Source organism: Annulohypoxylon maeteangense (assembly GCF_022496945.1).
Source record: "Annulohypoxylon maeteangense strain CBS 123835 unplaced genomic scaffold GGS22scaffold_3, whole genome shotgun sequence".
NCBI lineage: Eukaryota > Fungi > Ascomycota > Sordariomycetes > Xylariales > Hypoxylaceae > Annulohypoxylon > Annulohypoxylon maeteangense.
In genome coordinates, this window is record NW_025953250.1 from 1,494,207 (window position 1) to 1,514,597 (window position 20,391).

The window sequence follows — 20,391 nt, forward strand, 5'->3', positions numbered from 1 at the left end:
GGGTCTCGATCAATCTAAATAAATGGAAGGTGGTGAATCGGTCAAATCTGGGGGAGTTCGGGGGTTTTTTCCAGGTTCCATCCTTAGCCATCCATAGCCATCCTAGAAGTCCTGGCAGACCTGGCCATCCTTGGAGTTGTTTCAAAGCATGACTTGCAGTGGTGGGCAAGTTACCTGATAGGCTACAGTAATCGGGAGAGATCTATACTGTAAGTTATGCACTGTTCAAGTTTTGTTCCATCCGATCTATCTATGTTATCCTTGCTCGAATCCTCCCCCCCTTAATTATTCCTTTATCGATTTAGGCTCGTCTATACTTCAATGCGAAGAAAGATATCAAGACACCTATCCCCGACGCGTGGCACTGTTCCAGAGCTTTTTAAAGAAAGCAATCGGATCCGCTTGCTTCTCGCACGAAAACCGAGTCAACCAAGTCCGTAGAAAGACATAAAGGCAGACGGACATGCCGCAGGTAAGCAATGATTCAGAATAAGCTGGCATTTGTCCCTTCCGATGCGCCCAACATGGCAGCATGGTTGCGTATGCCAACCTGTCTCGACGCACTTCGTGCGCAAGCGCAGTCTAACCTCGGACTCGCCTGAATTGCAAGACCGTCTTCGGATCAAATAAGAGCTGGTTTTATTCTTGACCTTTCTACCATATCCCGACCCCGTTACCCTAACCCATGCGAGTCGATCATCCGTACGCCGTTTCTACGAGGAGAATGAGTCGCAGCAAACGAAGCTCTTCCCCTCTTCTAGAAGCTTGAATGAAGCTTCATTTCCGTTCATGATAGGAGCTTTGGGCCTTGGCGATAAGGCTTGAATTACCCGCTTGTCCAAGTTCATCTGCCGACGTCCCCCTCTACTATTTTGCTCCGCTTCGAATGTCTACCTAACCCATCAGATCAAAAGGTGAAGCCTCTTTCTACGCTATAGGGCTGGGACATTGCATCTCTGGTATCGCAACCTCTTCGTCTTTTTTAAATCCGCCTATAGAGACGTCGCGATGGTATCATGAGATCTCGTCATGGGTCTTCTTGTCCACCCAGTTTAATACTGCCAAGATACGAAAGAGGTGGTGGCAATGTCTCAGCCATTGACGATGGTGATAGCTTCAGTTACGTATGGGACTTTCCCCGCGGTAGTAGTTCGAAATTCTTCACCATTCAAATTGAAGATTGGATCTCTGTGATTATCCGTCCAAGGATAACTCGTTGAGGCCCACCATCTCTGATCCCGTTGATGATAATTGCTGCGGTGGGACCTTGGCGCTACGATTCTTGGCTACAGGATATTGATGAAATCCGGGGTTCGCTAAATGGTGGTTGTCACGGTATCTGAAAAGAGGTACCCTTTTGTATGGAGTATCCGGAACTTGACCGTCCATCGTCCACCGGGAGAGCGGATATATTACATTTGTAAACTGGAGAAATTGAAGAAAAGTTTGAAAGCCATTGATAATATCTTAGGTAAGTTACCTAATATTTACGTCCAGGCAGGAAGTAGTAGGGAAGTAAGTTCCAAATGTGAATACCGTATCCTTTGGCCAATTTCAGTCTAGTCCCAATCAATATTTGGAGCAGGTAAGATCCAGTCCGTGCTCAAACTATTTTATTTTAGTTTAGCGACTGCACCCCGTGCATTCCCTGCTACACACAGGCTAGTATGGAAGGTACCTACGGTACTCCGCATCACCCAAAAAATTTCAACCTCGTTCCCCAGTTCCCCAATTCTTCAACTCCACATGTTCGGGTAATTTGCTCCCCTTCAAGAGCAGTGCAGCTCAGAATGCCGAGTTCTAGGTGAAGTGAACTTAGAGAAGTCCCAATATCTTGCACTCTAATCTCATATTACTTTTTTCCGCATATTCAGATCATAATAGATGACGCTAAAAGGTACCAGCCAGGCAACTAATCAGATGTTCGGAGTTATGTACTAGGTAAGTTTTCTCTCGGCCATACATACATGCAGACTAGGTACGTCCACGGGTGTTCTCAACATTAAAAACAGCCGTGACATGTGCACATGCTACCTAGGTACCTTGGAGATATATAAATGTAGGTCACGGTAAGTATGGAGAAAACCTTGTCACCTTGTTTTCTTACATGCTGCTGCATAAGAGCAAAGAGCTGACCCGAATCCCTTCCATAGATCCACCACCTTGACCGTCTAGTGCCCGTTAGATTCATACTTACCTGTACCTATCTGCCAGCCATCATCATCAATCTTCCCCTCTTTGCCTAGCCCGCCGGCAAAGCACACCTGTAGTTAGGTGTATCTTTGCTGATCATTACCGCAACTAGTTCTTCATCTAGGAGAGATCACGCTATCCGAATACCACGACCCCTTAGACCTGATTTGAGTGCCAGTGGTGGGCGCTTTGGGCTTGGAGGTGTATTACCATGCTACCACTCCCAATACTTACCTTCTTACCTTTTTCTAGCTATTCCAGCCGGGAACACGTGAAGCATGGCCTCGTTATTCGAAAAGGTCGCAATAAAGGTCTCGCAGCAGCATGAAGCTTGACGATGATAGTGGGTATTTTGCAAGGTTTCGTTTTTCTCTTATGTGTTCTTTTCCGCTTTATTCTTTTCGTCTCGTCTACCAGACACTTCCTTTTAATCCCACCAATCACAACGAAGCTATAACTTTTAGTGTTTTTGCTAGCATTTAGGTGGTCTTACTTTTCACAGGTAGATACGACATAATAATTGTAGCCTTGGTCTTCTTAATATCTACCAAAACCTAGAAAATTCATATGTGTACCTATATAGGTAGTTTTAACATCCTCTTCAACTATAGAAGCCACCTTGGAACCTCATAATTCTTAAAGTCTTTACCGAATATATCCTACAACTATTAAAGTACAATATTGTAACCTAACCACATAAGTACCTAGAAGCATCATTTATGTGACCATGTCTGATTGGTTCCCCCCGCCCCCCACATTTTCCCACATATGTAAAGTCAGTTTCTCCAATGCGGAGATGGTACCGAAGGGGGGCGCTACGAAGAAGTATGGGGATTTTGACAAGGACCCATCTCTACGGGCTGGTATTTCATGGATGCTTGTTTATGTCTGGGGGCGGGGAATGCACCTCAAGAATTCAGTGCTACTCCCAATATCCTCTACCTAACCTAGGTATTTGTCGACCCGCGGGTTGTAATACTGACATACATACAGCATACAGCATACATACATGTATTGCTTCTTCTAACCATTAAAACGTTGCAGATCATTCTTTCAAGGTACGCCTCGGTACTACCGGTAAGTAATATGTATCTCGCTTCGTATGAAAAATGAGGAGTAAGAGGTACCTATGACCTAGGCTACTAGGTACTAGAAAATAAGATTAGGTAACCTTCTTTGCATCGTACAGCGTACAGCACCAAGGTCATCCATCCCCCAATAGCTTTACAAACTCCTAACACGGCATTGGATAGATGGATGGATGGATAACATTGGATGCGAAGACACCACATGGAGGATGAGAGTAGTTGTTTACTTACACACCTAATAAGTATCTAGGTAGGTAGGTAGTTAGTTGATCAATTCAACAAATTCGACATTAGGAAGGAAAGCAAGCAAGGCAGGTCGCGAGTGCAAAGTCCCAGAGTTTCCAAGTCGGTTGCCACTTTTTATGTTTCTTTCAGGTTCGGGTTTCACCCACCACACCGGCTCGTAACTGCTGTTTTTTTTACTACATGTACCTAAGAAATCCCATAAACCCATACTAACCTAACCTAACCTAACTTTGCGATTTCCCCATCTCCGCATCTTTCTCCTCCCCTCCTCTTTACTCCTCCTCACTCCTCACCTAAAATATCCCTACAATTTAGCTCAACCCCGAATTCAACCAAATCTATCATCAATCTCATCGTCTTGTCATCTCTTCCAACCCCTTCTTAGATATAAGGAATTAACTAGCCCAATTCTTTTAATATCTCATCTAACGTCTTCAATTATATTTGAGACATACCTACGTCTCTATCTTCCAAACGTTTAAGAAAAGAAACTGTCTAATTTCTTACATGTAAAGTCTCACAGTACGATATTGTTAGCCTTCTCCTACATCTCCACACTCTCTCCTCCTTTTACTCCCATCTTCTCCGCGTCAACGTCGGCGACCAATAAACCAACCAGTAAAAGCCCTCTTTGTACCGGTTAATTACTTGGGGTTCGTTTTCGATCTCCGCGAGAAACGTATCAAGTCACAGCCTCGCCTGCCACCAACCGTCGACGGGTTACCTCAGCCCTATTGGTTTGGTTCCTACTATCAAACTCTCTGATCCTTCTCAGGTTACCGTCTCTGTTGATCACGACGTTGCTCGCCAAATTGGCGGGTGGCCGATCTCTTGGGGGAAGATAACGAGGACAAATGTAGTGGAAGCCCGCGCCACGTACCTACCGAGTATACTTGAAGTCGATTGATACTACATACATAACATCACGTCCATGAATTCATCCATCAATAGTCCACCCCGCAAGACGTTCATTCCTCTTTCCGGCATAACTTCCTGGCCCTGGACTTTCAACCCCCTTCTAGCCTAACCCCCCACTTCCGGGTGCTGCGTGACTTCTTCTGCACTACACCCATATTTTGTACAGGGAACTTACCTTATACTAATTGTTATTCACTTATTCACTTACCCTAACCCCAAATGCAGGCCATGCCGTCCATAGAGGGCTCTGGCGTCACTGGTACTGCCGAGGAGAACGTGGAGGGCCGGCAGCAGAAGCCTAAGACCTTACCATGTAAGTTCTGCGACAAGCGTTTTAGGTAAGACGACCATACTCTGTTTATCTCCTCGCGCTTCTGTCTACTTCCGTTGGTAATTTACTTGCTTACACGGCAATATCGTAATTAGACGCGTGGAGCACGTTCAACGCCATGAGAGAACTCATACTAAAGAGAAGCCTTTCTCCTGCGCATGGCTTCGCTGTGGGAAGACTTTTGGACGTCGGTTAGTCAAAATTTTTAATCATTACTTATCTTATTTTACACCTAACGGAGATTTTATGGGCTGTGTATGGTGGTCGACTTCGCCTTACCCACCAGTTGTCCAACCAGTCACCGTCTTTTGTCCGCGCTAAATCACCCCCGTTTCCCCCCCTCAGATGCTCGCTGCACATATCACACATCACACATATGGCCCTAACGCATTTCCCCCCTCTCTATAATCCATAACCAGTGACCCCCGATTCCCACCATCTCCCACGCTTCCCTGTGAATATGCTTATATGGACATCAGGGATCTCCTCGTCCGTCACGAGAAACTCGTCCACCTCAATGAAGGGTCTAATAAGGATGGCAACCGGCCACGGAAGCCATCCACGGCTGGCGCTGCCCAACCGCGGCTCTCCACAGACAGTCATGTCGATACCGAAATGATGGGTGTGCCTCGGGCTCACCCGCAGCATTATCACTCGGACTCTATGTCCTCATCCGTAGTTGTTCCTCCGCTTGCTCCTGACCCTCGTCATTCTGCTAGAGCCGCAGCTTGCAATCTTGACCTCTTATCTGATGCTGCGACCCAGATAGCCTCCGCAAACGAGGTTAATTCGATGCAACCGATGATGCCAGAGTTGAGTCAGTCAGGGGGTGGGCTAACACGCATCAAGTCCTACGACGAGAGTATGCCATACGCCGATCGTGGACGTGAGCCCGAGCCAGTTCCAATGTCTGTGGGACTACCTAATCCAGCAGCACCGCCTGCCTTTGACGATTACAACCTCTTCTTGGACGAATTTGCGACTTCGTCTCACTTTCTACCACAAGGCTTCGAAGCGGATCAGGGTATGAGTATCTGGCCACGCCATCTTGCAGATATCCACCGAGGCGTGCTGTCAAAACCATCGTCACAGTTTCCCTCTCGTTTCCCGTCGTTAGCACCTGATCCGAGGGACCCGTCAGAAAGTGGGAACAGGACGCATGACGAGTCGGCAAGAGCGCAGCCTATGAGAGTCTCGGCGATGGACCACACAGTCATTAAAAACCGACTAGACGAGTTTTCATCAGTACTACCTAACGATTTTGTATTCCCCTCTCGACACACTCTCACTCGTTTCCTAGAAGGGTACGTAAGCGGTTTCCACGAACACCTACCGATCCTACATTTACCGACCATCACGGCCGCCGAGTTGGCACCGGAACTATTGTTGGCTATTCTAGCAGTAGGTGCCCAATATAGGTTTGAAAGCCATCGATCAAATGCACTATGGTACGCCGCAAAAGCGGTGGCACTCGAGCAAATTCGACGCCGCCATAGTCATGAGATCCATGGTTTGCTACCTACGCCAGCTGCATATAGCCCACACTCTACACGGCCGTCCCCGAGTCACGGTTTCCGCCATTCGTTCAGTTCCGTCCAACAAGAGCGCCCAATGACCCAAGACACGCATCGGGAACCATAGTAAGCAAACCTAGCCACAGGCTAACTTTCGTCTCCTCTAATGGTTCGCTAACTCTTTAAAAGTTCACCTAACACACCTCAATCCCGAATGGAAACCATACAGGCTCTCTTACTACTCTTTGCCGTTGGCCTCTGGGGTGCTAAAGCCATCCTTCGCGAAGCCTTGTCGTTACAGAGTCTTCTAGCCCTTCTAGTGCGCGAAGAAGGATTCTTATCTGAGTCCACACAAACGGCGGACTGGGAAGCATGGGTCCGAATAGAAGGAGCAAACCGCACCAAGCTCATTACATATTGCTTCTTCAACCTCTCTAGCATCGCTTACAATATGCCGCCTCTATTGCTTACGTCAGAACTTAGCCTTATACTTCCACACTCTGCGAAACTCTGGAGAGCGGAAACAGCTTGGCAATGGCAAGAAGCACGTCAATCTTTCCCAAGTATGGATATATCTCTCCAAGACGCATTTTCGAGATTATTCAGTCGAACCTCGCAAGGGCCTCCGGCATACATGTCGTCTCTGGGTAATTACATCCTAATCCATGCCATATTACAACACATTTTCCTCCTGAAGCAGACATCATTCAACTCGGTGTCCATCTTCGGCGGGCTTCGCCAAGATGATGTGGAAGATTGCTTCCAGGCCCTACGAATCTGGCAGATGAGTTTCGAGCAACACCAGGCGCGTGTGACAGAGGGCTCCCAGCAGAACGGTTCGGACGTGTTCCACGGAGGCCCTGTTGCTTATAATTCGACAGCACTCTGGCGACTGGCTTCGATCCGTTTATATACCGATTTGAGCCCGAGTAGGACTCTCGAAACAAGAGACGCGAGTCAAATCGCCCAATCATTCCATGACGCGCCATATCTCCTTCGTAGTGTCCGTCTTAACCGAGCAGTGTTCCAGGCCATACACGCGCTGTCTATGCTCGTAAAGGTGGGCGTTAACTACGTAGCGAGAAGGAAGTCGTCGGAGTGGAGTATGCAGCACTCATGTAAGTGGCTACAGAATACCGAGTGAGACCTGAGAAGGGATATATCATCTAACTTTGGCATAGTGTGTAATCTAGAATGCGCTATACTTCTATCGAAGTGGTTAATGACGCTTTCCTCGACGGGATCGACAGGTGCTCCACCCGAAGTTGACGAAAGAAACCTCCTCGAGATGCTACGCCATATGCTTGACGAAACAGAGTTCGCAGTGCCTATCGATCCGTCGCTTTCCGGGGGAGGTCCAGGGCACGGGCCGTCGAATATGGACATAGCCGCTAATGATGGTACAAAATTGCGTCAGCTTGCTGTGGCGGTAATCCGTCTGTGGGCTGAGACATTTAAGGGATCGCACATTTTCGACATTGTTAAAGTAATCGGGGCCGGATTGGAGGGGTACGCAGACCTGTTGGAGAAACCGCGCGATAGAACACCATTAGGCCGTATGGTGCCCAATTCAGGGCTTGGCTGATTCAATCCGGGAGAATTCTACCATAACCGACGTATGAGCGTGCCTCAGGGACGCTCCGGACTTACCCGATCACGCATCAATATTGACCTTGTCGTTGATGGGTACGTAGTCTTTCAGTCAGCCCTCCGACCAAATACTTCGCAACATAAAGGATGGTTGTGCTATTTATTAGAATATGATGTGGATGGATCTTGGTGCTTAGCTTAGCATGAAAAGCCTGATCAACATAAGCATTACTATAGCTATTAGTAAGTATAGTGTTAAAAGGCTCAACAATGACCTATCTTAACCTATTTTGGGTGGATAGAAGGAACAAATTGTTCCGATAATCAGCATGTCGAGAAATTAAATATTTTGCTGAAACGCGAAAGACGCAAGAAAGTCACAACACTGTTACGGTCGAAGATTTCTTCGAATATCCAAACATGTAGTGTACCACTTCTTAGCAACAATTAAGATCAAGCTAAAATAGAAAAGAAAAAAGAATACGAGACAACTGCGTTTCTTTTTGTTTGTGATGACGTACTTGATGTGTACCTGATCTGCTTTGTCAATGCCCTTCCTCAAGAACTAACCAGCGTTCTTTCTCATCGGGTTTCAAGAGATAGGTTCGAGAACTGTGCTGAATAATTCAAGTCGGAAAGAGGCAGGTAGGCAGTCACGTGATAGCGTGTATTCCCCGCGATCCGATCCATCTCAACGCGTCATCAATCGTCTCAGATCGACGTCTTTCTTCCTCGTCTCAAATTCCATCTAAAGAACCAATATATTATATATATATAAAGTAAACTGAATTCTGGAAATTGTTTACAACAATGCCTCCTAAAAAGCGTACCGCCGCCGAAGCTGCTTCTATTCCACAGACCTCGCGCCGCAGATCCGGTCGCATCGGCTTGAGCGGGAAGAAGAGCACGTATTTCGAGGCCGCCGACGACGACGGTAGCGATGAGTTGAGCACGGTGATGCCACCGCGCAAGGCGGCGAAGACGCAGGCGACGCCGAAGAGGGGTAAAAAGGCTGCGTCGGATGATGACGAACTGTTATATGAAGACGAGAAGAGCGAGTCTGAGATTGATAGCGGTGATGATGGGGACGGCTATGTTGAGGATAAAGAAGAATCTGATGATGATAATTCGGAAAGCGAAGGGTCGCTACCACCGGTGGCACAGAAACGCGGCCGCGGGAGACCGGCTAAGACCCCGACTCCGACTAAAGCTACCGCGAAGAAGTCTGCTGCGAAACCCCGGGTCTCAGATGCGGGTGCGGCTAAGGGGAGGGGGAGGCCGAAGGCTCAGGGTAAAGCTGTGGCTAAGGCGAAAGCGAAAACTAAGTCTGAAGAATCTGATGCCGAGGAGGATGATGATGATGACGATGACGACGATGATGAGGAGGAGAATTTGATTACCTTTATTCCTGGTGAGCATGTCCTTATCAAATTAATTATCTCGGCGTATGTGATCCGTGTAGAAGATACTAACTTAGAGTGTCGCAGCCGTGAAATTGAGGGATCTAGATGGGGTTGATTATGAGGACGAACGGCTTCATAAAAATACATTTCTCTTCCTGAAAGATCTGAAGGCCAATAATAATAGGAAGTGGCTAAAAGGTATATGGCTTTTTACTCCTCCCTTAGCCTTCGTGACTTATACATTCTCTATTTAATTCTAACTCGATATTACTGTTTTTTTTAGCAAACGATAAAGAATATAGGAGGTCCCTGAAAGACTGGGAGTCGTTCGTCGAGACTCTCACGGAGAAGATCATCGAGGCCGACGACACCATTCCAGAACTCCCCATCAAGGACGTAGTCTTCCGTATCTACCGCGACGTCCGATTTAGCAAAGATCAGACACCGTATAAAGTAAGTTGCCTCTCTCCCTAACATAGGTTACATATCACGAAAGAGAACAAGTCCTAACCAGCTGCTCCTTTACAAACAGCCCCACTACTCAGCCGCGTGGTCGCGAACAGGCAGGAAGGGACCGTACGCGTGCTACTACGTGCACGCCGAGCCCGGGCGCTGCATAATCGGCGGCGGGATCTGGCATCCGGACGCGGAAGCCCTCGCCCTACTGCGCGCGAGCGTCGACGAACGCCCGCATCGCATCCGTCGCGTCCTGATGAACCCTACGTTCCGGAAGACGTTCCTGCCTGAGGCCAAAGCCAACGAGAAGTCCGTGCTGGCCGCGTTTGCGGCGAAGAACCAGGAGAATGCGCTGAAGAAGAAACCGAAGGTATGGGCCCTCTCCCAATTTCCCCTTTCCTAGTCGTGATGCCTTTATAGTTCAGGGTCCAGGGTTTGGCTTTGAAGGAGTTGATAGGGCATGCTGACTATGGCAGGGCTTCCACCCGGAGCACCGAGACATCGAGCTCCTGAAGCTAAGGAACTACACCATCGGCACAGAGATCGAGGAGGCGGATTTTACTACGGACGATGCGCAGGAGAAGATCATGCGCGTTATTTCGGCTATGGTTGAATTCGTGAGTAGTGCGCCTGCTTTCTTACCTTATTTATGTGAGCTGAACTGACTTTGTGTATGTGCGAAGGTTTCGTTCCTCAATAGTGTGGTCAAGCCCGATCCTAATGTCGATAGCGACTCTGACGAGGCAGGAGAGTGACGATGAGGACGATGAGATCTAACCCATGCAGCTTTGGGAGATGTTGAAATTTTTGGTAAGATTCGATAGTTTGATGTATGTAATTATAGCTTTATTATTCATTTGGTGGGTGAGTAAGAGGATCGCGATAACACTAGTCGCGCATATGATAGATTCTTCGACTTCGGATCTTTTAAAGAACTAGTCGAGACTACATGTTCGTAGTGAATATCCTAAGAATTCCTTTTACGTATGATACCCACTCTACCCTAAGTCTAGACCCACGCTCCTATCTAACTAACCCTACCTTATCGAAATGAACATCAAAAGCGACTTTTCTAATAATATGCAAACATCCGCACAACCCTACGAGTCAATAAATATTATCTTTTCATCCACCCGTTCATCCGACCTCGTTTGCAAAGTCATGCGGAAGTCTCGATTGGTCTAGTGGTCAGGATACCTGCTTGTCATCGTTGTTTGCCAATCGAGCAAGCGCGCAGGTGGCCGGGGTTCGATTCCCCGATCGAGAGTATCTTTTTCCTTTATCTTTTTCCTTCCTTGTATACCTAGTACATGGCATCAATCGCCATCTTTTCGGGTCGGGTTCAGGGGGTATGGCTGCATTTCTCATTCCAAGAGAAATAATGTGTTTCGTAGGTATGTATAATAAATATATGCAAAAGAGGGCTTTTGTCTAACCCGCTTACCTATATGTACAACCGACATGGTTCTTCGCACTTCGATGTTAGATACAGTCCCTTACCACACCCACCACCTTATCTTTTCCTTTCAAACTGCCTTCTATTTTTCTCGCTCGCCCTTAACAATTCGGTTGTACTTCATTCAATTAATCTAAAAGGCCTGTCGACAAACTGGGCGGCAGATCCTCGTCCCTCGTACCCCATTCACTCTCTTCAGGACCCAATATAAAGTCCAGCGTCCCGCCGTTGACGAAAAAGTCGTGCGTGATCCAATTTCGCGTATATGGCTGTCCGTTCAATCTAGCGCTCTGTATGTAGATATTCCGATAGCGTGGGCCGTCGAACCCGCCTACATTACGTAGAGTAGCTAGCTTGCCAGTCGGCGTGCGGATACTAACCTCTCGGAACATAGGTGACGTAAGCAAATAAACATCCTGTCCCGCTACGGGATAGAATCCCATAAACGCGAACGCCGTGAAAGCGCCCATGGCACAATCGTCGTTGCCGGGGATGCCGTTGAGGCTAGTGTTGAACTGGTTGGGTATGTACTGATGCACCCAATAGCTACTTCGACCAGGACGGCCGCCATAGTGGAACTGGAAAGTTGGCAGGAAGTTCGGTTCGTTACCCATATAGTTAATTCCCGATGAGTGGAAATAATCCAGCCGTTCGACGAAAGATTCACGTCCTCCTAGCGCTTTTATGAGAGAGGCCATGTCCTGTGGCACGTAGAAGGTGTAAAGCCACGGACTCCCCTCGTATGTCTCGTACTGTGTGTCGAAGTAACAGCTGTGTTGTTGATATATCGGACTACAGAGTCTCGTGTTCTGGTATCGCCAGGTACCGTTGCGGAAGCGTGGCTGCAGAAACCCTTTGAAGTCCGACTTTTGCACGTCGCCATCCTCATCGCGGAACCGATCCTCCTGCTCGGGGTTGAAAAGATTCTTCCAGTTCCGGCTACGCTGGAGGTACTTCGTTTCGTCACCTTTATGCCCAAGTCCTCGTGCCATGAGCGCTATGACAAAATCGTCGTATGCGTATTCTACCGTGCGTGAGATACCTCGGCTCATAGGACCTGTTCCGTTGGTGTCGACGTCATCATAAGGTATGTATCCCAGGTCATGCCAGCTCACGAGACCACCCCTTCCTGTCGTAGACCAGTCCTTGGGCTCCACCTCTGCATCCGATACCACAGCCTCATATCCAAGATTCCAGTCGATACCATCTGTGAGATTTTTTAGATATGCATCTGCAAGAACCACATCTGCGTTGGAGCCTCCTTGTGTGTATCCCTTGCTAAAACTCATGCGGCAATCCGGTAGTTTCCCTTCGTGTTTGTATGTATCAATCAATGATCTCACCATCTTAGTCTGTACAACAGGGTCGATAATTGTGAGCAGAGGATGTTGAGCTCGAAAGGAATCCCAAATGCAATAAAACGAGTCATAATACGGCTCAGTCGAGTCCCAAAGCTGATTTTCTCCTGTGTAGTCTTGGGGTGAAATAATCGCGCGGTAGAGACCCGACCAGAATGTCGTTAGAAACTCACGGCTCATACCAGAATAATCAGGCTTGATCACGGACAACTTCTCCTTCCAAGCTTTCTCGCTAGCCTTCACCACACTCTCGAACCCCCAATCGGGGATTTCAGTCTCCACATTGTGACAGGCTTGTTCAACAGATATGAACGAAAGCCCGACACGCGCCATAATCTGATTATCGGATGGGTGTGCGAAGTGGATCCAAGCACCCGCCGAGCCAGACGGGATGTAATAACCGCTTCCTTGATTTCCCATAGCATTAACCCCCTCCGTTATGTTATTCATTACGAAGACACCTGTCTTTCGAATATCGGCGCCCTTGAAATCAGCGCATACGTGCGCTGTATACTTCCCGGTTCCAAATGACGGACTAAAAGATCCATTCCCTGTTATTCGGCCCGTAACAGGGTTAACTTCAATATCGCCTCCGGTCCGACTACTGCCAAGGTCTATTAAGTCAAGAAGGATTAGCGGGTTAGTAGGTACCATAGCACGATTCGACATGACCTCCGCCTCTTTCGACAGACTGAATCTGTAAAGTGTTGCATGCTCAGTTGCCGTCATCTCTGCATAGACCGAATTATTAAGCCCGATGGCGAAGTAACCCGGACGTGCTGTCGCGGAGCCATTTACTCTTGCAACCACCCTCCCGAAAGATGTGAATTTGCATTGTGAATAGTCATCCTCCGGACATCCTGGATGTACAAAGAGTGGGAAATTACCCAACGAGGGGCTCTGTTGCTGGTTAGAATCACAAATCTTACAGAAAATTCATGAAACTCACTCCTCCGGTGCCTTATTAAAAGTTAGCGATATGAATAGATGATAGCATTTAGATAGTTAGATACCTGAGTCGTGCAAATGAGAAAAACCTTGAATCTTCGAGTCGTCTGAGACAAAACCGGCAGCTATCTCGCCACGATTGTCGGCATCCGCCACAGCTTTTGCCATGCCTGGGGGTCTGATTAGTATGTGGGGATGTCCCAGATGCTCACGCATGCATTAAAACTTACCATATGGCAAGGTTGCGCCGGGAAATACATGGCCTATGTTGGTCTCAGTCAAAATTCTTGGAGTATGTATTGATTGACGTTCATTCCCTACCTCCATTCGCGGTGCCGATAAGAGGGTCGACGTATTGTAATATATAATCGCTAGATATCCCTGATGAGCCTTTGATGTGTAACAATGTAGTTGGAGAATTGAACCTAGAAGGAGGGAGCAAGGCCCAGACTAGCAATGCTATCACTGGGATGGCGATGAGAAAACGCCGCCGTCGCGGAAGGCTCTTGAGCAGCGGCATCATCATCAAAGCCATAGCGATTCGAGAATGGGCCGAGCGACAACTCGCTCTTAAAAGCCTAATTCACGTATCGACTGTATTGTAGGTGGCTGGCAGTGCAGAGACAAAAGCCATTGGTACCGGGAATTGGAACTTCAATCCCGAACGCGCTCAGCATGGGTCAGCGATGCACAACCAAAACAACGATTTGCTTTTTTCTTTTCTTGCTCCCTCACCTAAGGTTTACTATAATAAAGTAGAAGAAATCATTCTTTAGGATTTCGAGCGAAATATACACCAGGTTTAATATTCATAATAATTAAGCTGCCCTTGCATTGATACGGCGCGGTATGAATGCCAATGTTGGCGAGAATGTAGAGATGCGAATTGGGGGCGCAGACTTGGCAATTAGGGGAATTCGGCTGAATTACATTTGACCAGGGACCCCTTTGCGTAGGGTTGCATTGGCACCTAAAAATGGTAAGTATATGGGGATTATTGGCTATAAATCGAATGCTAGAAAGGCGAGGCCAGATTGTTCGGATCGGTTGATATTTTTGGTGCTCGCATATCGGGGCATGAAGAATGTTGATATTAATGAAGGAGCTTGCTCTTCCGGTTTTCAGTCAATTCGTTCGACGTTGCGGTTGTACCTCTCTTGTCACACGGTCTCATCGTCGCACAAACCCCACTATACATAGGTACCCAGGTACATATAGGTACGTACATGATATTTCACAAAGTTCAGAGACGCTTATCTTCATTTGCACAATTTCTTATCCATAGTTAACAATGAAAAGACTTCGACCTAAACATATTAAATAATCTTCAATTCTATTCCATAAGGATATCTGGAAAAGTATTAGATGTTACGTGAAAATAACATTAATGACGCTGGTTATTCATTCCAATCTAGGTTAAGGTGTAATTAGGACAATTCGGTCTAAACATTTAGATAAGTGCCCGCCATATCTTATCTACTAAGTACCTTATATAATGTCTTACGATTTTAACTCCATTCAATCCCAACATTCAAAGTAATTGCATGGCCTATTAGCAGTCTGTAATAGGATCGGTGTACAAATATGAATAATTATATAAGCATGAGGAAGGCCAACGCTGGCTGAGAAAACACTCGAAGAAACCCTGGTAGCCGCCCCATATCGTGCCGGTAGTCAGCCGCACCCCGCGATCTGATCCATGATCCATGATCCACCAAACCCCTCCGACGTCATATGTTTCTCCCCGACCAGCCAGCTTCATCTTTACCTACTAGGTACCTAGAAGCTAAACGGCGATGTTACAATATCACAAAAAAACATTGGCTTAATCGTGATAACAATGCTGATATTTTGATCTGCTACATGTGAAATCACATGTATTCTGGAGATACCTCTTATATATAAGTAGTTAAATGTCAACTATTAAACTCCGAAACCGGACAGTCGATAGTTAGAGCTACAATTGGGATATTACCTATTATTTACAAATGTACACACGTACTAGGTAGATAAGCCAACAGTACAGATTGTGTCAAAATACATAAGCTTCCTCGTACATCGTATACATATAATATTTACGAGACTTCGTATTTTCCTTGTTATTTCTTAAAACGCAAAGAAATACCTTTCATCTGAATTAAATCTTAACCCGTCAACATCCATGTTTTACCTGATAGGTCAAGCCTAAACCTTCTTCACCTTTACCCCTTACGTACCCCGCTAATCCAAGCTTGAGCTGTGGCACCGATAACCCTGATAGCTGACCAAAAAAAAGACGTTCCCACAAAAAAATTGCAATTTTTGTCAACCCTCTCAAACCAAGTCGTATGTTGACTCATTTTTTTAAACTTTTCTCCGCATTCGCATCCCAGAGCTGTTTAACTACAGGTGCATGGTATTTATTTACTTACTACTCACAGTAATCTATCATCTACACCAGAAGTTAGAGTACGTCACCACTTGAGCACCTATCAACGTTCGCGATCATGTCTAAGGGTCGTGTCTGTCTGTGAGTTCTAGCTGAGACCCTTATACACTCCTATTTTCATTGATTAGTAATTAACACATTTCCTACAGCGCCTATTCTGGAGGTATGATCTTGGATTCTAAGACTAGTACATCCTTGCTAGCCCGTCGACTGACTATAGCTCATAGGTCTTGATACCTCTACTATCCTTAAGTACCTTATCAACGACGGCTACACGGTCGTGGTATGCTTCCATCTACTCTTTTTAGTATTTATCCATTTCTAACCATGACATAGTGCTTCCTTGCCAATGTCGGACAGGAAGAGGACTGGGCGGAGGTAGAGAAGAAGGTATACATAATGATTATCTGTATTTCCTAAGCACAGATGCTAAACTCACTAGGCCCTCGCCTTGGGAGCTGAGAAGATGGTCATCCGAGACCTCCAGGCCCAGTTTGTTAACGAATTGGTGTTCCGGGCCGTTCAATGTAACGCCATCTATGTGAGTTACCTCATGCTGTAGGGCGAAAACACGTCCATATGGTGATATTAACAGGTAATACAGGAGGATAGATATCTTCTCGGAACCAGCTTGGCCCGCCCTGTCATCGCTCGCGAGTAAGTAATTATGCCTTGCTACTAAAAGATATAGAAGATGGCTAGGCGAAGACTACATCACCGAGACAAGCCTTATATCCGATATCTATATTTGACGGTGTAAGAACTCGCTGACATATAATATAGACAAGTTCGTGTCGCACAGGAGTATAAGTGTGATATACTCAGTCACGGTTGTACCGGAAAGGGTAATGACCAAGTCAGATTGTACGTTATTCCTTCATTAGTTGCTTCATGCAGACTATCCTACCTGTCCTTTTGCATGGGGTTAATGTCGACGCTTGGCAATCCCTAAAAATAACGGACCTCGAAGAAATTACTAACATAAGACGTTACAGTGAGCTTGCTTGGCAAGGTACGTTCGAATGTCTAAACATTTCATCGGTCTCCATTTCGCACTTATAGCGTTCACTTTATATTCAAACTTGACACTCAATCATCAACCTTCTCTTATCCAATACTAGAGTACCATACTAACATAGAGAAGCACTGGCGCCTTCCATCAAGATCATCGCACCCTGGAGAATCGAGGAGTTTATTAGCAAGTTCAAGGGTCGAGCAGACCTGCTTGAATATGCTAGAATCAACAACATCCCCGTCTCATCAACACCCAAGGCTCCGTGGAGGTTAGTTACCCTTTCTCTCCTTGTCCTGGGACGAAGATAGCTAAATATGATATAGTATGGATGAGAACCTTGTCCACTGCAGTTACGAGGCTGGAATTCTCGAGGATCCTGACCACGAGCCGCCGAAGCATCTCTGGAAGATGACCATCGACCCTCTCGATGCCCCCGACAAGCCCTACCACTTCAGCATCCAGTTCGCTAAGGGTATCCCTATTAAAGTCACCACCGAGGACAAGAAAGAGGCCACCGAAGCTGTGGAGTTGTTCAAGCTTCTCAACCGTATCGGACATGATAACGGTGTAGGCAGAATCGATATTGTGAGTTGTGATAGTTCACTGCATCCCTTTGGAAGACTGTTTCGAATGTAGCAATTACACAGCAAAGCTTTAGCGATTAGACTGAAATACTACTAACAAGCTATCATAGGTCGAGAATCGATTCATCGGCCTGAAGAGCAGAGGTTGCTACGATACCCCCGGCTTAACAATCCTTCGCCTTGCACATATCGACCTCGAGGGATTGGTACTCGACAGCAAAGTCCGAGAAATCCGTGACCAATTCTGCACTCTCTCTTGGAGCCGACAGCTCTACAACGGCATGTATTTGTAAGTGCCTTATCTTAAACCTACCTCGTCATAAATAATAAATACTAATAGTTAAACAGCTCACCGGAGAGAGAGTTCGTTGAGAACTCCATCCTCTTCTCCCAGGAGAATGTGAACGGTGTTGTCCGTATGATGGTGTACAGTACGTAAAATCCCCATCTAACCTTTCGCTTTAGGTCATACTAGCTTGCGAAGGTCTAGAAGAAGTTAGAGAAATTTACTAATACAAATTTATAGAGGGTAACGCCTACGTGCTTGGCCGCAGCAGCGAGACGAGCAACCTGTACAGTGAGGAGGACGCGTCGATGGACTCACTTGACACATTCTCACCGATGGACACTACTGGATTCATCGCTATCCAGGCAATCCGCCTCAAGAAGTATGGCGAGAGCAAGATCGCTCAGGGCAAACCCCTTACCGAGTTGTAAGGCGCACACATTCTTATCTGTGCACTTAATGCTTTTACCAGAACGTCTTGATTACCAAATAGTCAGGATGAGTTGCATGTTACACTCTTCAGTGCCTATCTGCGTGCCAAGGTTTCAGAAACTTTGGCAGATACCAAAAATGGGGACATAGATAGATAAAAAAATGAAGTGATGATTTTCCGCATTCTGTATTCGTGCCTCGAATGGTGAAATGCTTGCATATACATTATAAATAGGTAGCTTAACGTACTAGGTAGGTGGACAAAATGAACATGGGACAGGTTTGAATTTGATGATATCCAAGCTAGGATTGAGCTGATTTATCGATTGGTTTGTTTTAATTATGACTATGATTCGAAAAAATATGATAGGTTCTAATAATAGACCATCTATGACGTAGTTTAGAATCATCAATACTGTTTGTTAGATGGAGCGCGCTTAGTCATCGATTAATAATAGGGGAGAGCCCCTGAACCCCTAAACCCCTGAGCCCCACCTCCGAGGAATGCTTTTGCTGCCTACCTGCAGCTCAACAGATGGATGCCTTCAAGTCACCGCACACGCACCTAGTATCCCTTTCAAAGTTTTGTAATGACAAGGTTTCGTGTTTCCACACTCTCACGCGGAGGTGCCTGTGGCGCTGCCACCGGACTTTCTACTGAAACGTGGGGGCAATCTGACCTTGGACGTTAGCAAACAGTTCCTTTTCTAGATAACTCCGAGGGCATGCTTACACCGCGCATTCGATCCTGCGTGACTGTCGAATGTCATGAACAGAAAAGGTTCGTCAGACCGCTGGTTTGGCAACCAATACCACCGTTGGTCTTTATTGTATTTGAGGTAATATATCTCCTGGTTCCATTTCGGATATACTCTATCTGTGGCAACGAGGTCATTCGCATCGATAGAGGTGTAGTCGCACATCGCAAGCGGTCGGTCTTCGCAGCGTGGTAATATTGAGCGCCACGTGCTGCAGGAACAAATTAGTTGCCAATAGTTTCTCGGGAACTAGGACAAGCGATATGCCTACTTAATTAACCTGAAGCGGTACCCAGGCTTATAGAAGGTTTCCAGCTGCTCTTCAGTGATGATGTTCTTGAGGAGGCGTGGTACAGTATCGAGTGAGATGTCTGAACTGGATGAGAAAATGTCCGACGTGTGTTTCGGTTGTATCACGTACCAACTAGAATGCATCAGCTTTTAAACCCATTTCCTAATTGAAATCTAGACGCTTACCGTGTGCACCCACAGCGACCTGTTCTACAAGAAGTGGATCGCTTGGATCAAAGCTTTCTAAAGTCATCGGTGCGTTTTTCCGCAACTAAGGGAGTTATTCAATACAAAGACTTCACTAGGTAGGTACTTCCAAGATCATTTCCTCACCTTGCAATCATAGCAATGGACGAGTTCGGCGTTGAGAAAGGATTGTAGAAAATTCTCACTCTCCTTGCGGTAATCCGCCAATCCTTCGGTATTCATACCAAGATTCGGAAGGCATTTTGAATCATGCTTGGTGTAGCAGAACCCGTTCTTTTCTAAACTAATATCTTCCCTGTCACGCATGCTATATACGGTGACAGGCTTGGTGTCCCATTCGACGTTAGAGGTCTTTATCTCGTCAAGATTAACATCGTTCGAGGCAGAAGGGTGTAGAAAGAAAGGCTTCTCTTCTCCATATACCGGGAGATCAGCAATGAAATCAATAGATGTTTCTATATTCACATCAGGTGAAGCCATGTTGACTTCAATAGTTGAAAGATAATTGACATATTGTCATTCCGTCTAGATAGGTACGTTGGACATGAGAGCAACGAACTAAGAGGGAACAGGTTTCTACCTGTAATATGGTCCCCCATAAGTCTACAAGTTTTCGATATTCTCTTCCAGTACCTACCCAAGTCTCCGAAACCTGATGTACTAGGTATTGTTGAGCCTCACGATACTACGTAGCTAGAACCCCTTTGCTCATCGGTGATTCTTACCTGATTAAGGAATCGGAATCGGAATCGGCTTAGTGGGGTGATCCCGGTTTAATGACGAGCGTTACTCCAATATGAACCAATTAAAAGCGAGGGATATGATAAACCCATTTCGATGACTTAGAACAGAGCCTCAATAACATGATAGTGGCAGCATGGAAGTGAAT

General features: G+C 46.4%; 6 protein-coding genes and 1 non-coding gene across 7 annotated transcripts; 5 read left to right on the forward strand and 2 right to left on the reverse strand.

Moving 5' to 3' along the window:
* Positions 1-4,673: 4,673 nt before the first annotated feature.
* Positions 4,674-4,972, forward strand: GGS22DRAFT_185522 (uncharacterized protein; the record flags this gene model as incomplete). The annotated part of the gene is made up of 2 exons (XM_047964335.1): positions 4,674-4,758; positions 4,872-4,972. The coding sequence occupies 2 exons, from the start codon at positions 4,674-4,676 to the stop codon at positions 4,970-4,972; spliced, it is 186 nt and encodes a 61-aa protein (XP_047821977.1).
* Positions 4,946-8,369, forward strand: GGS22DRAFT_155163 (uncharacterized protein). The gene is made up of 3 exons (XM_047960156.1): positions 4,946-6,416; positions 6,480-7,408; positions 7,472-8,369. The coding sequence occupies exons 1-3, from the start codon at positions 5,245-5,247 to the stop codon at positions 7,873-7,875; spliced, it is 2,505 nt and encodes an 834-aa protein (XP_047821978.1). The 5' UTR covers positions 4,946-5,244; the 3' UTR covers positions 7,876-8,369.
* Positions 8,370-8,621: 252 nt separating this feature from the next.
* GGS22DRAFT_93754 (uncharacterized protein) lies at positions 8,622-10,614 on the forward strand. The gene is made up of 6 exons (XM_047968473.1): positions 8,622-9,291; positions 9,368-9,481; positions 9,567-9,736; positions 9,816-10,109; positions 10,216-10,356; positions 10,423-10,614. The coding sequence occupies exons 1-6, from the start codon at positions 8,691-8,693 to the stop codon at positions 10,492-10,494; spliced, it is 1,392 nt and encodes a 463-aa protein (XP_047821979.1). The 5' UTR covers positions 8,622-8,690; the 3' UTR covers positions 10,495-10,614.
* A 160-nt stretch (positions 10,615-10,774) lies between these two features.
* On the reverse strand, positions 10,775-14,233 carry GGS22DRAFT_155168 (glycoside hydrolase family 92 protein; the record flags this gene model as incomplete). The annotated part of the gene is made up of 5 exons (XM_047960157.1): positions 13,823-14,233; positions 13,732-13,764; positions 13,567-13,671; positions 13,503-13,513; positions 10,775-13,453 (listed from the first exon to the last, which is right to left on the reverse strand). Coding segments are annotated over exons 1-5 (2,488 nt in total), but the record flags the coding sequence as incomplete, so codon positions are not given.
* On the forward strand, positions 10,910-11,006 carry GGS22DRAFT_t24. Its single transcript has one exon. It is a non-coding gene; the product is annotated as a tRNA-Asp (tRNA).
* A 1,328-nt stretch (positions 14,234-15,561) lies between the features above and the next one.
* On the forward strand, positions 15,562-18,518 carry GGS22DRAFT_155169 (argininosuccinate synthase). Its single transcript, XM_047960158.1, has 14 exons — positions 15,562-15,826; positions 15,922-16,010; positions 16,079-16,092; positions 16,157-16,212; positions 16,266-16,319; positions 16,372-16,470; positions 16,534-16,586; positions 16,713-16,793; positions 16,925-16,941; positions 17,074-17,212; positions 17,268-17,529; positions 17,639-17,817; positions 17,877-17,959; positions 18,055-18,518. The coding sequence occupies exons 2-14, from the start codon at positions 15,988-15,990 to the stop codon at positions 18,243-18,245; spliced, it is 1,251 nt and encodes a 416-aa protein (XP_047821981.1). The 5' UTR covers positions 15,562-15,826; positions 15,922-15,987; the 3' UTR covers positions 18,246-18,518.
* Positions 18,519-18,559: 41 nt separating this feature from the next.
* GGS22DRAFT_155174 (uncharacterized protein) lies at positions 18,560-20,351 on the reverse strand. Its single transcript, XM_047960159.1, is given in 7 exon segments — positions 18,560-18,921; positions 18,980-19,215; positions 19,276-19,376; positions 19,467-19,468; positions 19,482-19,566; positions 19,629-20,154; positions 20,228-20,351. 6 exon segments carry the CDS (start codon positions 19,980-19,982, stop codon positions 18,824-18,826), a joined length of 876 nt encoding a protein of 291 aa, XP_047821982.1. The 5' UTR covers positions 19,983-20,154; positions 20,228-20,351; the 3' UTR covers positions 18,560-18,823.
* Positions 20,352-20,391: the final 40 nt, after the last annotated feature.